General features: G+C 38.7%; 1 protein-coding gene across 1 annotated transcript in view; it reads left to right on the top strand.

Moving 5' to 3' along the window:
- The window catches only part of LOC129037853 (orofacial cleft 1 candidate gene 1 protein), a 164804-nt gene that overhangs the window by 131382 nt on the left and 18779 nt on the right, over positions 1-14643 (top strand). Inside the window, exon 6 of the mRNA XM_054490057.1 lies at positions 8499-8510. Within this exon, the coding sequence (XP_054346032.1) occupies positions 8499-8510 (12 nt within the window). The remainder of the gene's footprint in view (positions 1-8498; positions 8511-14643) is intronic.

Below are 14643 nucleotides of genomic sequence, written 5' to 3'. Positions count from 1 at the left end.
CATCTTTGTAATTACATCTTTGCCTGTGCCTGTGTTCAGAATGGTATTGCCTAGGTTGTCTTCCAGGGTTTTTGTAGTTTTGGGTTTTACATCTAAGTCTTTAATCCATCTTGAGTTGATTTTTGTATGTGGTGTAAGAAAGGGGTCCAGTTTCAATCTTCTGCATATGGCTAGCCAGTTATCCCAGCACCATTTATTAAATAGGAAGTCCTTTCCCCTTTGCTTGTTTTTGTCAATTTTGTCAAAGATCAGATAGTTTTAGGTTTGTGGCCTTATTCCTGGAGTTTGTATTCTGTTCCATTTGTCTATGTGTCTGTTTTTGTACCAGTACCATACTGTTTTGGTTATTGTAGCCCTGTAATATAGTTTGAAGTTGTGTAGCATGATGCCTCCAGCTTTGTTCTTTTTGCTTAAGATTGCTTTGGCTATTCAGGCTCTTCTTTGGTAACATATGAATTTTAAAATAGTTTTTTCTAGTTCTGTGAAGAATGTCATTGGTAGTTTAATAGGAATAGCATTGAATCTATAAATTGCTTTGGGCAGTATGACCATTTTAAAGATATTGATTCTTCCTATTCATGAGCATGGAATGTTTTTCCATTTGTTTATGTCATCTCTGATTTCTTTGAGTAGTGTTTTATAGCCCTCCTAGCAGAGATCTTTCACTTCTCTGGTTAGCTGGTATTTCTAAGTATTTTATTTGTGTGCATGTGTGGCAATTGTGAGTGGCATTGCATTCCTGATTCTGCTCTCAGCTTTGACTGTTATTGGTATATAGGGGTACTAGTGATTTTTGCACATTGATTTTGTATCCTGAGACTTTGCTGAAGTTGTTTTACCAGTTTAAGGAGCTTTTGGGCGGAGACCATGGGGTTTTCTAGTTATAGGAACATGTCATCTGTAGACAGGGATAGTTTGACTTCCTCTCTTCCTATTTGGATGCACTTTATTTCTTTCTCTTGCCTGTTTGCTCTGGTCAGGACTTCCAATACTATGTTGAATAGGAGTGGTGAGAGAGGGCATCCTTATCTTGTTCCAGTTTTCAAAGGGAATGCTTCCAGCTTTTGCCCTTGGTATGATGTTGGCTGTAGGTTAGGCATAGATGGCTCTTATTATTTTGAGGTATATTCCTTCAATACCTAGTTTATTGAGAGTTTTTAACATGAAGGCATGTTGAATTTTACTAAAAGCCTTTTCTGCATCTATTGAGATAATCATATAGTTTTTGTCTTTAGTTCTGTTTATGTGATGAGTCACATGTTTTGATTTGTATATGTTGAACCAACCTTGCATCCCAGGTATAAAGCCTACTTGATTGTGTTGGATAAGGTTTTTGATGTGCTGCTGGATTCAATTCTCCAATATTTTGCTGAGGATTTTTACATTTATGTTCATCAAGAATATTGGCCTGAAGTTTTTTTGTTGTTGTTGTGCTTCTGCCAGGTTTTAGTAGCAGAATGATGCTGGACTCACAGAATGAGTTAGGGGAGGATTCCCTCTTCCTCTTTGTTTTTTTTTTTTTGAAGTACCTTCAGTAGGAATGGTACCAGCTCTTCTTTGTACATCTGGTAGAACTCAGTTGTGAATCCATCTGGTCCTGGGCTTTTCTTGGTTAGTAGGCTATTTATAACTGATTGAATTTCAGAACTCTTTATTGGTCTGGTCAGGGATTTAATTTCTTGCTGGTTCAGTCTTCAGAGTCCAGGAATTTATCTATTTCTTCTAGATTTTCTAGTTTTATATGCATGGAGGTGTTCATAACATTCTCTGATGGTTGTTTGTATTTCTGTGGGGTCTGTGGTAATATCCTTCTTGTTTTGGATTGTGTTTATTTGGATTTTCTCTCTTTTATTCTTTATTAGCCTAGCTAGCATTCTAGCTATTTTATTGATGTTTTCAAAAAACCAGCTCCTGGATTCGTTGATCTATTGAATGGTTTCTTGTGTCTCGTTCTCCCTCAGTTCAGCTCTGATTTTGGTTATTTCTTGTCTTCTTTCCATTTTAGTATTTTATAATCCCTACGCTGTTGTTCTCATCTGCATGGTCCAAGATAACTAGATATCACTTCTATATTTCAGGCACTTGCAGAAAAGAAAAAGGCCACATACAGGTAGTTAGATATGCCATTTCTGTTTCTATGCCTTTTGCCAGAGAGAGAGAATTAGAAATGCCATTTCTGTTTGTATGCCTTTTGCCAGAGAGAGAGAGTTAGATATGCCATTTCTGTTTTTATGCCTTTTGCCAGAGAGAGAGAGTTAGATATGCCATTTCTGTTTGTATGCCTTTTGCCACATGGAGCTGCAAGAGAGGCTGGGAAATGGAGGCCTTAGCTGGTAGCCAAGTTTCAAGGTGAAGGTGGAAGGTTTCTATTATTATTATTATTATTATTTTTTTTTTTGAGATGGAGTCTTGCTCTGTAGCCCAGGCTGGTGTGCAATGGCATGATCTCGGCTCACTGCAACCTCTGCCTCCCGGGTTCAAGTGGTTCTCCTGCCTCAGCCTCCCAAGTAGCTGGGATTACAGGTGCCTACCACCTCACCTGGCTAATTTTTGTGTTTTTAGTAGAGATGGGGTTTCTCCATGTTGGCCAGGCTGGTCTCGAACTCCTGACCTCAAGTGATTCCCCTGCCTTGGCCTCCCAAAGTGCTAGGATTATAGACATGAGCCACTGCACCCGGCTGGTTTCTATTATTAAAGAAGAGAATGTATATTGGGGTCAACTAGCAGGCCCTACCCAAAGTACATTTTATTATTATCCTCATCCTATAGATGAGGAAATCAAGGTTGTAACTTGACTAAGGTAAAGCATACAATGCATGGTATGATGAGAGATTTAAAGGAGGACTTGTTTGGCTCTGTGGTGTATGCATTTTACTCCTCTGCTGTATGTCTCTCTTTTGGTTAGTGGTGATGTCACCTGATAAAAGGACAGGACATTGTGAAGGAATGTCAGCATGACATTTAGTGTGGTTGCATGATGTAATCAGAAAGGAAACTCTAGAGCTTGGCCAGACATGCAAGGTCAGCAAATCCACAGATTAGCAGAGAAGATGCAGGAAAGAAGATGAATGCACAGGAACAGGAAGGGAAGGTTAGAGTCCCTTGGCATCCATTTGGCCTCTCAGTCAACTCTTGGCTCTGAAGATCAACTTCTGGTGTCATCAGTCCAGGGTCAGGCAATTATCACCTGTCCAGGGGCAGGGCAAGGGAATCTTTGGTTCTCTTGACAGAAATGGTCTTCTTATTGAGCTAGAGTATTTCACAGTTAGATCCTGGAGGTAAAAATGTGTCCTTTAGCCCAAATGGAGGATGGAGCAGCCCTTCTTTACAAATTCATATTTAGCAGAGGTATTCAGACTTCTTCAGTAAGAATTCTTATTCCCTGGGGGCCAAAAAAGACTAGGAAGCCTTTGTGAAAAATCTCAATTTTTTAAGTTTTTAGATTGATATTCAGTTCAGAAGTAGAGTACTACTTGATGACTTAGCTGTTTGAAACTCAATAAAATGAGGCAAGGTGAATAATTACACTTATGATACATCAGGTGTTAGAGAGAGACAGAAAAGTGAGGTCATAAGAAGGATGTCATCTGTGTCTTAGGATGTAAGTATATGTTACAGGCAAGTACTATCTAAGAGAAAGTAAAGAGAGCCACATACATAATTTAAAATTTTCTCCCTTTAGGAAGCTGAGGCTGGAGGATCACTTGAAGCCAGAAGTTTGAGATCAGCCTGGGCAACAAAGTGAGACCCCATCTCTACAAAAAAAAAAAAAATTAGTCAGGGATGGTGGCATGTACCTGTAATTCCAGCTACTCTGTAGGATGAGGTGGGAGGATCACTTAAGCCCAGGAAGTCAGAGGCTGCAGTGAGCTATGATCATGTCACTGCACTCCAGCCTAAGCTACAGAGCAAGACCCCATCTCTAAAGTAAAATAAATAAATAAATACAATTTCTGATAGCTACTGTAACAAGATTTTTTAAAAAGCTCAATTAATTCTAATAATATATTTTATTTATACCAATATCTGTAAAATATTATCATTTCAACTTAAAACCAATGTAAAACTGAAATATTTTCCCTTTTTTGTACAAAATCTTTAAAACACAGTGTGAATCATTACACTGACAGCAAACCTCAATGTGAGTTAGCCCCATTTCAAGTGCTCTATAGGCATACTATTATAGGTTTAGTCCCTGTGTGTTAGGAAAGACTAGGCATGAAGGTATTTATTTTCACAAGTGATCATCAGTTTGGTTTTGGAAGATGGGAGGATCCAAATTTATAAGCCAAAAGTAAAGCAGAGAGGAAGAAACCAAAGAGAAGGAACTTTGGATGAAAAATCCAAGAATGATTTATCATCCTTACAAATGCAGCCAGTTACTGACAGAGGCAGGAGTTCCAGTCTCTGTATTCTGGAATATAGCTAACTTAAAAAAAATTATTCAATGCATTTTTACCTTTCCCTGTTCCCTTTGAGGGGACTTCTGAAAAAATTCAATTGCAAATGATACATGCAATTTTATGGTCTGTGAACAAAGAAGAATATTTGAAATACATGCATGTAGAAACTTCTAGATATCATAGAATACAGTGTTTCTTGTTAATACAATTTTTAGAAGAACATTTATATTAACTGCCAATGTGGTTACTTAGAGAAAATAGAGTAGTTACATATTTTCCCCACAGTAATACTAGAATTAGCACAAATTATCATCTGGTAAGTAAATATCAATACATTTCTTCCTCTAAGATGCTTTTTAAAGAAATGCATTATATGTAATGGCAGAATTCCAACATGACTTTATTCAAATTCCCTCAAAGAAATGAAAAATTATTTGCCAAATAGCAATTTAAATTATGAAGGAAATGTCTAGGAGAGGGATTTTCTAGAACCAAATCTTTATAAAAAAGACTTCAAGTTTATGATGGATTGAGTCTCTTAGTATAGTAGAAAAGTAATTAAAGTAAGGACACACTGATCTTCAGGAATAGCCAAAATAGGCAACTACCAACTGCCGTGATTTCGAGATCATTGGGAAGGCCTTCGTATACCCTCAGATCCCACCTGGAGACTCCAGTGTTAAGGCATCCTTAGAAACTTATTCATCTAAACGTTCTCCAGGGAAAATGACAGTGGGCAGCAGAGCTGACACTGTAAGTTGGTATCAGCCATTTTTTTTTTGTTTTGTTTTTTTTGAGACGGAATTTAGCTTCCTCTGTTGGCCAGGCTAGAGTGCAGTGGCGCTATCTCAGCTCACTGCAGCCTCCACCCCGCGGGTTCAAGCAATTCTCATGCCTCAGCCTCCCAAGTAGCTGGGACTACAAGTGAATGCCACTACACCTGGCTAATTTTTGTATTTTCAGTAGAGATGGGATTTCCCCATGTTGGCCAGGCTGGTCTCAAACTCCTGGCTCCTGGCAGATTGCTTGGGGCCAGGAGTAACAGACGTGAGCCACCATGCCTGGCCAGTAACAGTCATTTTTGCAAGGTGCAAATGGAAAACAACAGAACAGAACTGAACTCTCAGTCCTTCCTTCTCACTGTTGCTATATCCCCTCCTGGCCTGCTCTGCCTTTGCTCCACCACTTCTGATGAAAGTATGCCAGGCTCTGATCAGACTTTTGTTTCAATTCCCACTGGCCTTTCATTCGTAAACAGACAATTAGCAAAAACGTTAAACACCCCATGCTGTACCTTCCCAGAGGAATTTGCATATATGTAATTTTTTTTAAGTATGAATGCAAAGATTTATTAGAAGGATTTTTAGAAGTCATACAACTTTTTAACACTTATTTTAGGTTTGGGGGTACATCTGAAGGTATGTTACATAGGTAAACATATGTCACAGGAGTTTGTTGTACAAATTATTTTATTACCCAGGTATTAATTCATCACCCAGGTATTAAGCCCAGTATCCAATAGTTACCTTTTCTGCTCCTCTCCCTCCTGCCACCCTCCACCCTCAAATAGAGAGCAGTGTCTGTTGTTTTCTTCTTTGTGTTTGTAAGTTCTTGCCATTTGGCTCCCACTTATATGTGAGAACATGCAGTATTTAGTTTGCTGTTCCTGTGTTAGTTTGCTATGGATAATAGCCTCCAGCTCCATCCATGTTCCCGCAAAAGACATGACGTCATTCTTTTTTACAACTGCATAGCATTCCATGGTGTATATGAACCACATTTTCTTTATCCAATCTGTCATTGATGGGCATTTTCGTTGATTCCCTGTCTTCGCTATTGTGAATAGTGCTGCAGTGAATTTTCGTGTGCACGTGTCTTTATGGTAGAATTATTTATATTCTTCTGTGTATATACCGAATAATGGGATTGGTGGGTCAAATGGCAGTTCTGCTTTTAGCTCTTTGAGGAATTGCCGTACTGTTTTCCACAGCAGTTGAACTAATTTACCCTCCCACCAACAGTGCATAAGTATTCCCTTTTCTCCACAAACTTACCAGCATCTGTTATTTTTTTGACTTTTTAGTAATAGCCTTTCTGATTGGTGTGAGATGGTATCTCATTGTGGTTTTGATTTGCATTTCTCTAATGATCAGTGATATTGAGCTTTTTTCCTATGCCTGATGGCTGCATGTATGCCTTCTTTTCAGAGGTGTCTGTTCGTGTCCTTTGCTGGGCTGCACGTCCTCTGCTCCATCTTGCCCAGAACCGGTGTTTGTTGTGTGCACACTGCTTCCCTGATTGCTCTGTCTCAGCTCATCCTCAGTGCTCACTGCCCGCTACACCCTGCCTGAAGATGATTTGCTAGATGATAACAGCATATCCAGAATTATCATAGTTGAAAAGAGATGCGTAGAGAAGCCACAACTGCTTAGAACTTGACAGGGAGAGTTTGTTTTGGTTCCTAACCTGGGTGGGGAGAAAGAGAACCTTTACTATTCCGAATATATAATATGGTGGTACTAAAAATGGAGTTAATACCTGAGTTCTATTTTTTATGTTTCATATGTATTTTTTATAGAAACAGAGTCTCACTATGTTGCCTATGTTGCCTAGGCTGGCCTCCAACTCCTGGGCTAAATTCTAAATGGCAGTAAAATGTAATGTGGGACAGATGTGAGAAGGGGCTATAGGAAGAAAAAGAAAAATTATAGACGTGAATAGTGGAACAGTTAAACTCATGGTGAGTTTTTTTTTGTTTGTTTGTTTTTGAGATGGAGTCCCACTCTTGTCGCACAGGCTGGAGTGCAGTGGTGCGATCTCAGCTCACTGCAACCTCTGCCTCCTGGGTTCAAGTGATTCTCCTGCCTCGGCCTTCTGAGTAGCTGGGATTACAGGAACCCACCACCATGCCTCGCTAAGTTTTGTATTTTTGGTAGAGACGGGGTTTCACCATGTTTGCCAGGCTGATCTTGAACTCCTCACCTCAGATGATCCACCCGCCTCAGCCTCCCTAAGTGCTCGGATTACAGGCGTGAGCCCCATGCCCAGCCTCATGGTGAATTTTTAAAATTGCACTTGGGAAGTTTTTCCTTTTCAATTTCTAACTTTCACTGAGGTTATTTCAAAACTAAGTGGAAAAGAAACAAATGTGATTAATTGTATACATTATTGTTTAAGCCAGGCATAGCTATACTTAACTTTAAAAAGCAGAATTGACAATATTGAGGAATACAGCCCTGCTTTTCCCTCTTTCCTCCTGGGAGTTGTGCATTACGGTTGTTTCTGTACTCTTGCTAGACATCACATGGTGGCATCTTCCAAGGATGCAGATTGGCTGCTATGATGCTTGTGTGAACATGTGCCACTTAGAGCTCCTTGGTGGTAAACAACAGAAACCATCTCTTACTAATTCAAGCAGAAGGATTTCATGAGCTCTGAGATTCAATAGTGGAAATGGGCAAAAACCGAGATACCTACGGGTACAGGAAGTTGGAAACACAGTAACTGTCCCATAGCAGGAGCAGTCTGGTTTTGATACAGCTCTTAACCACTGTAATGAGTAAATGCCAAGTGTTCTTTCCATCCTTGCTTCACTTATCCAAAATTCAAAGTCTTAGTGGGAGAACATTTGATTGGCCATGCATAGGCCACTTTCTTGCCTCCTGGCTCTATCACAGGGTAGGAGAAGTAGGTTCTGTCAAGCCCTCCTTGGCTTCTGTAGTTGGAGAGACGAATCTGGAGTTACTGGGCCATCAAGACTGTACACAATGAAACTAAGAAATTGTGATGCCATTAAGGAGGGGAAATGGATGCAAGACAGCAAAGACAGATAAGCCAAACAAAAATCTGATAAGTGTTCCTATGGTTGATATGGCTTGGATTATTTACTGACTGCTGCCTCTTGCTAATAATGTCACTACAACATGAATGAAAACAGAAGTGGTATATGCATGATTAGTTGGGCATAAAGTAATTTATTCCACATTTTGATCAGAAGTTAGATATGTAAAACATCAAAAATGCTTTATGTGTCTCTCCATTTCTTTCTCCTCATTCGTTGAAAAGCATATTTACTGAACATTTTCTATTTTTCAGGCACTATGCCAGGTATGAGAAATATAAAAGAAAACAGAAAAGACATAAAGGATTTCTATGTTTGTGAAATATATTATGTCAGCAGAGTTGCATTGAGGGTAACTACAGGCATACCTTGGAGATATTGCGGATCTAGTTCTAGACCACTACAATAACATGAATATCACAAAACAGTGAGTCATGTAAATGTATTGGTTTCCCAGTGCATTTAAAAGTTATGTTTACACTCTACTGTAGTCTATAAAGTGTGCAATAGCATTATGTTCAAAAATATGTATGCACCCTAATTAAAAAAATACTTTGCTGCTAAAAATTGCAACAATCCTCTGAGCCTTCAGTGAGTCATAATCTTTGCTGTTGGAGCAAAGCTAGATGTTGATGGCTGCTGACTGGTCAGTGGTGGTTGCTGAAGTTGGGGTGGCTGTGGAAATTTCTTAAAGTAATACAACAATGAAGTTTGCCACAGCAATTGACTCTTCCTTTCACAAAAGATTTCTCTGTAGCATGCGATGCTGTTGGATAGCCTTTTACCCACAGTAGAACTTTCAAAATTGGAGTCAATCCTCTCAAACTCTGCAGCTGCTTTGCCAACTAAGTTTATGTAATATTCTAAATCTTTTGTCATCATTTCAAACAATGTTCACAGCATCGTCACCAGGAGAAGACTCCATCTTTAAAAACCACCTTATTTGCTCATTCATAAAAAGCAACTTCTTATCCATTCAGATTTTATCAGGAGATTGCAGCACTTCTGTCTATTTCAGCCTCTACTTCTAACTCTAGTTCTCTTGCTATTTCTACCACATCTGCAGTTAATTCCTCCACGGAAGTCTTGAACCCCTCAGAGTTACCCATGGGGGTCAGAATCAATTTCTTCCAAACTCCTGTTAATGTTGATATTTTGACCTACTCCCATGAATCACAAATGTTCTTAATGACAACTATAATTGTGAATCCTTTCTAGAAAGTTTTTAATTTCCTCTGCCTAGATCCAACAGAGGAATTTCTATCTGTGGGATGCTTACCTTTATGAAATGTATTTCTGAAATAATTAGATTTGAAAGTCAAAACTACTTGATCCATGGACTGCAGAATGGATATTCTGTTAGCAAGCATGAAAACAACATTCATCTCCTTGTGCTTCTCCATCAGGAGCTCTTGGGGACCAGGTGCGCTATCAATGAGAAGTAATATTTTGAAAAAAATCTCTTTTTCTGAGCAGTGGGTCTCAACAGTGGGCTTAATATATTCAGTAAAACAAGCTGTTAACAGGTGCTGTCATCCAGGCTTTCTTGTTCCATTTATGGAGCACAGACAGATGTAATGTAGTTCCTAAGGGCCCTAGGATTTTCAGAATGGTACATAGTATTGGCTTCAACTTAAGGTGGTCAGCTGCATTAGCCCCTAACAAGCGAGTCCAACTGTTCTTTGAAGCTTTGAAGACAGGCACTGACTTCTCTCTAGCTGTGAAAGTTCTAGATGGCATCTTCTTCCAACAGAAGGCTATTTCAGCTACATGGAAAATCTGTTGTTTCTCATAGCCACCTTCATCAATGATCTTAGCTAGATCTTCTGGATAACTTGCTGCAGCTTCTGCATCAGCACTTGCTGCTTCATCTTGCACTTTTCTGTTATGGAAATGACTTCTTTCTTTAAACCTCACGAGCCAGCCTCTGCTAGCTTCATTTTTTTTCTTCTGCAGTTTTCTCACCTCTCTCAGCCTTAACAGAATTGAAGAAAGTTAGGGTCTTGCTCTGGATTAGGCTTTGGTTTAAGGGAATATTGTGGCTGATTCCATCTTCTATCCACACCACTAGAACTTTCTCCATATTAGCAAGGCTATTTTGCTTTCTTATAATTAATGTGCTCACTGGAGTAGCACTTTTAATTTCTGTGAAGAGCTTTTCCTTTGCATTTGCAATGTGGTGGTTGGGTGGGTGCAAGACTCCTAGCTTTTCGTCTGTCTCACCTTTCGACATGCCTTCCTCACTAAGTTTAATCATTTCTAGCTTTTGAATAAAGTGAGAGATGTATGACTCTTTCTTTCACTTGAACACGTAGAGGCCAATGTAGGGTTATTAATTGGTTTAGTTTCTATATTGTTGTGTTTCAGGGAATAGGGGGCCTGAGTAGAGGGAGAAAGATAGGGGATAAAGAGAATAGCTGGTCAATGGAGCAGTCAGAACACACACATTTATCTATTAAGCTTGCTGCCTTATATGGGCATGGTTTATGGTGCTGCAAAACAATTATAAGAGTAATGTCAACTGTCACTGATCACAGATCACCATAACAGACAATGTAATGAAAAAGGTTAAAATATTGAGAGAATTACCAAAATGTGACACACAGACATGAAGTGAGCACATGCTGTTGGAACAATGGCATTGATAGAGTTGCTTGATGCACGGTTGCCAAAACCCTTCAATTTGTGAAAAACGCATCATCTGCAAAGCACAATAAAGTGAAGAGCAATCAAACGAGATGTGCTTGTGTTTAGATTACAGTTGATCAGGCTCGGCGCAGTGGCTCACGCCTGTGATCCCAACACTTTGGGAGGCCAAGGTGGTTGGATCACTGGAGGTCAGGAGTTCAACACCAGCCAGGCCAACATGAAGAAACCCCATCTCTACTAAAAATACAAAGATTAGCTGGGTGTGGTGGTGCATGCCTGTAATCCCAGCTACTCAGTAGGCTGAGGTAGGAGAATTGCTTGAACCCAGGAGGCGGAGGTTGCAGTGAGCTGAGATTGCACCACTGTACTCCAGCCTGGGTGACAGAGATTCCACCCCTGCGCCCCCCCAAAATAATTACAGTTGATCAATTCAGATTCATCTGGCACTCTCAAACATAATATGTGCTCATATACAATTTTTACATCTATTTTATATGTTTTATAAATAGCATTTCTTTTATTCGATGAATATTTGTAGATATATGGGCAAAATAGATGTGTGTAGATATACCATAATAGTATAATTGGGATTACAGTTTAGTTAAGTTAAGCCACGTTCAGTTTAGGACTGAGCACATTCGAGGATTTGTGGATTAAAGTGGCCTAAAATGAACACAGCCTTGCAATGAAAAAACTGAGACAGAAATTTAGGTTTTCTGATACATCAATGATGTGGTCAATATCTTAGCAGTTGGACCCCAAAAATGCTTTCTTTTTTAAAATTAGTTCCCTTTAAATATTGGGTGAAATTAAAAAAAATACTTTTTGGCCATCATAATAAGAAGCTGTACAATATTAATGAAATTTCATATTAAATTCAAACTTTACTAAGCCATCTTTTGCCACCATTCGACTAGTTCATTTGTTGCATTTTCATTTTAAGAAAGACTAAGATGCCTCCTGGGAAGAGACTAATTCTAAGGAAAGAGACAGTCAGGCACACAAGCTTGATCTCATGCCAATATCTCAGGGCCAGAGAGGAAAGGTAATTTTGATTACAATACAATGTTTGCCAGTCGTATTGTCCTGTGGTCTAATCCTCAGGCATTTATTCTTGGGAGTTAGTGGGAGGGGCTTGAAGTAAAAACTGAGATCTCCATCAGTTGTAGGGGGCCTCTGTGTAACATGGAGGAGCAGCATGTGGTGGATAGGAGCTGGAAGATGACATATACCGGACACCTTCGCTTAGCATTGCTGATGGAACATCAGATGGACAGAGGTGTGAGTGCAGAACCAGGAAGACATTGGAGAGAATGTGGCATGGCCTGCAATGGGCACCAGCAAGAATCAGTGTTAGAGGCGGCAGTAGTCAATGGAGGTGACCCCAGCAGCAGCTCTGGCACTGACAGGATGCCGTCCATGTGGTTTTGTGGACTGGAGGTGCCACCAGTTGTTTCATGATGGATGTGGAGACGCTCGTGGTTTGAAGAGCATCATGGTCAGCATAAAATCCTTGACAGCAGGCAGCAATGCTGAAGGCTGAGAGTAGGGAAGGAAAATGGCAGACATTCCAGAGATGTGGAGAGGAATGAGTTCTGAGCATATGTGATCTCAGGACTTAGATCTTTCTGGAAGAGATGAGAGGTAGTTAGAATAAAGGATAGGGATCCATAGTGGTTGTGCCTGAGGTAGAGAAATCCTGGGTTAGGGTAATAACTGTGTCCCTAAATTTACCTTGAGACCACTATGGCCCTTAGAAATACACATGTACAACAATTTGTAATAAAAATAACATAAGCACTTGTGTTAAGTGCATAATTCAAATTGTCTGAGCAAATATGTGATGAGAATTGTTTTTCCCAGTAGTGCACGTAGCCTAGATTATTTTAGAAGTGATATTGTATAAAACTGTTTACATTGTTCTCATTTATAGCTGTTTTTCCCTTAAGATGGAAAACAAGTGCTAAATAAAATTGATAGACCATTTACAATTTTTTTTTTGCTTTGAGACATTTAAACAATTATTAAGAAAAAGAAAATATATAGGAAAATCATTTTCTTTAGGTTTATTGAACTGACCTGGATTTGTGTCTTCAGAAACCATTGGGGTCCTAAGTGATTTGAATCTCTTTCATTGATTTGGAAGGCTAAAAATAAATCCTCAGGAAAGCATCCTTTTTACTGAAATACAGAAATATTTTATATAGATATTAGATGTATAAACTATTTGGTCAGTTTATAAAAATAAATTTGTTTCCTTTCCTCTTTCTTTTTAAACAACAACAAAAACAAAACCAAAAACAAACGAACAAAAAAATGGAACAGCAGAGTTCCAGGACAATGTTTGTCCAGTTGGAGGAGCATTTTAATGAACTATTTGAGTTTTGGAAACGTCAGCAGAATAGGAAAAAACTTTTTTTTTTTTTTTCTCAGAGGAACTGACTACCCCCAGGTAATGAGACAGATTTGCCCAGGAAATTAGCAGAATATCTGTTTGTGTTGTCCTTTTCTGTTTCTGTTAATGCTAAAATTGATGCCAGTGGTGACACTTAACTCTTAAACATAGTTATTTTTATATTGTCGCTTCAAATCCACGTTAATGAAACCTCCAATGTATCATTTTGCAAACAATGTTTTATAAAATCTGCCATAGGTCATTGAAGAAATAACCTTTGTAAGAATTATTTTAACATCCAGAGACCTTACTATTCCAGTTCATTGATGACAGACGGATTCGTACATTTAAACCAGTGGGTTTATGTGTCATTGAAATTTATATACCTTTAAAATAAAAATGTGAGCACAAGAATCTATATGATAGTAAAAAGGATGCTTAAGAATCTTAGAATCATAGAAATGGTAAAACTGGAGATCATATAGGTGATTATTTAGAGGTCCAATGACTTTCTTAATATAAGCATGGCTATGTATTAAAAAAAAAAACTGAGAAAGACTTCAGTTTTCCAGTATATTAGTGATGCAGTCAGTGTCTAAGCAGTTGGTCAGATTACCGAATTGTACCTACCTCTGCTTAAATATTACATAAAAATTTCAAAAGGACTTTTTTTTTGCTACTAGAATATGAAGTTTCACTATATCAATTAAATTCCATATAAATTTCAAACTTCATTTGTCCACCATTTTAGCTGGAATTCAATAGTTCCACTTTTATTTTTATTTTATTTTTTTGAGACAGAGTCTTGCTCTGTCGCCCAGGCTGGAGTGCAGTGGCACTGTCTCAGCTGACTGCAACCTCCACCTCCCAGGTTCAAGCCATTCTCCCGCCTCAGCCTCCCGGGTAGCTGGGACTACAGGCATGTACCACGATGCCCAGCTGATTTTTGTATTTTTAGTAGAGATGGAGTTTCGCCATGTTGGCCAGGCTGGTCTTGAACTCCTGACATCAGGTAATACAACCTCCTCAGCCTCCCAAAGTGAATAGTTGCAATTTTAGTATAAGAAAAATGTTACTAGAAAAGTTTCTCATGACCTTAGTATTTTATGCTTTCGGCATATGTTTTCTATGCTTAGTATTTTATGCTTTTAGCATAATTTAGATTAGTCTTTAATCTCCAAATAATTTCGTTTAGAATTTCTTTTGGACACTTTGTGTTTGCTGTCAAAAACAATTTAATAGGAAATAAGCTTTCTTGGGCCTTCAGCAAGTTGCTTTAAAAAATTAAATCAAGTTAAAAAAATTAAGAAAATAAGCTTTCCTTAACTTTTATCAGAATAATTGACCAAAAACCC

Source organism: Pongo pygmaeus, chromosome 5, assembly GCF_028885625.2.
Source record: "Pongo pygmaeus isolate AG05252 chromosome 5, NHGRI_mPonPyg2-v2.0_pri, whole genome shotgun sequence".
NCBI classification, from domain to species: Eukaryota; Metazoa; Chordata; class Mammalia; order Primates; family Hominidae; genus Pongo; species Pongo pygmaeus.
Note: the sequence above shows the minus strand (reverse complement) of the source record. Positions and strands in the feature narration are given on the sequence as shown.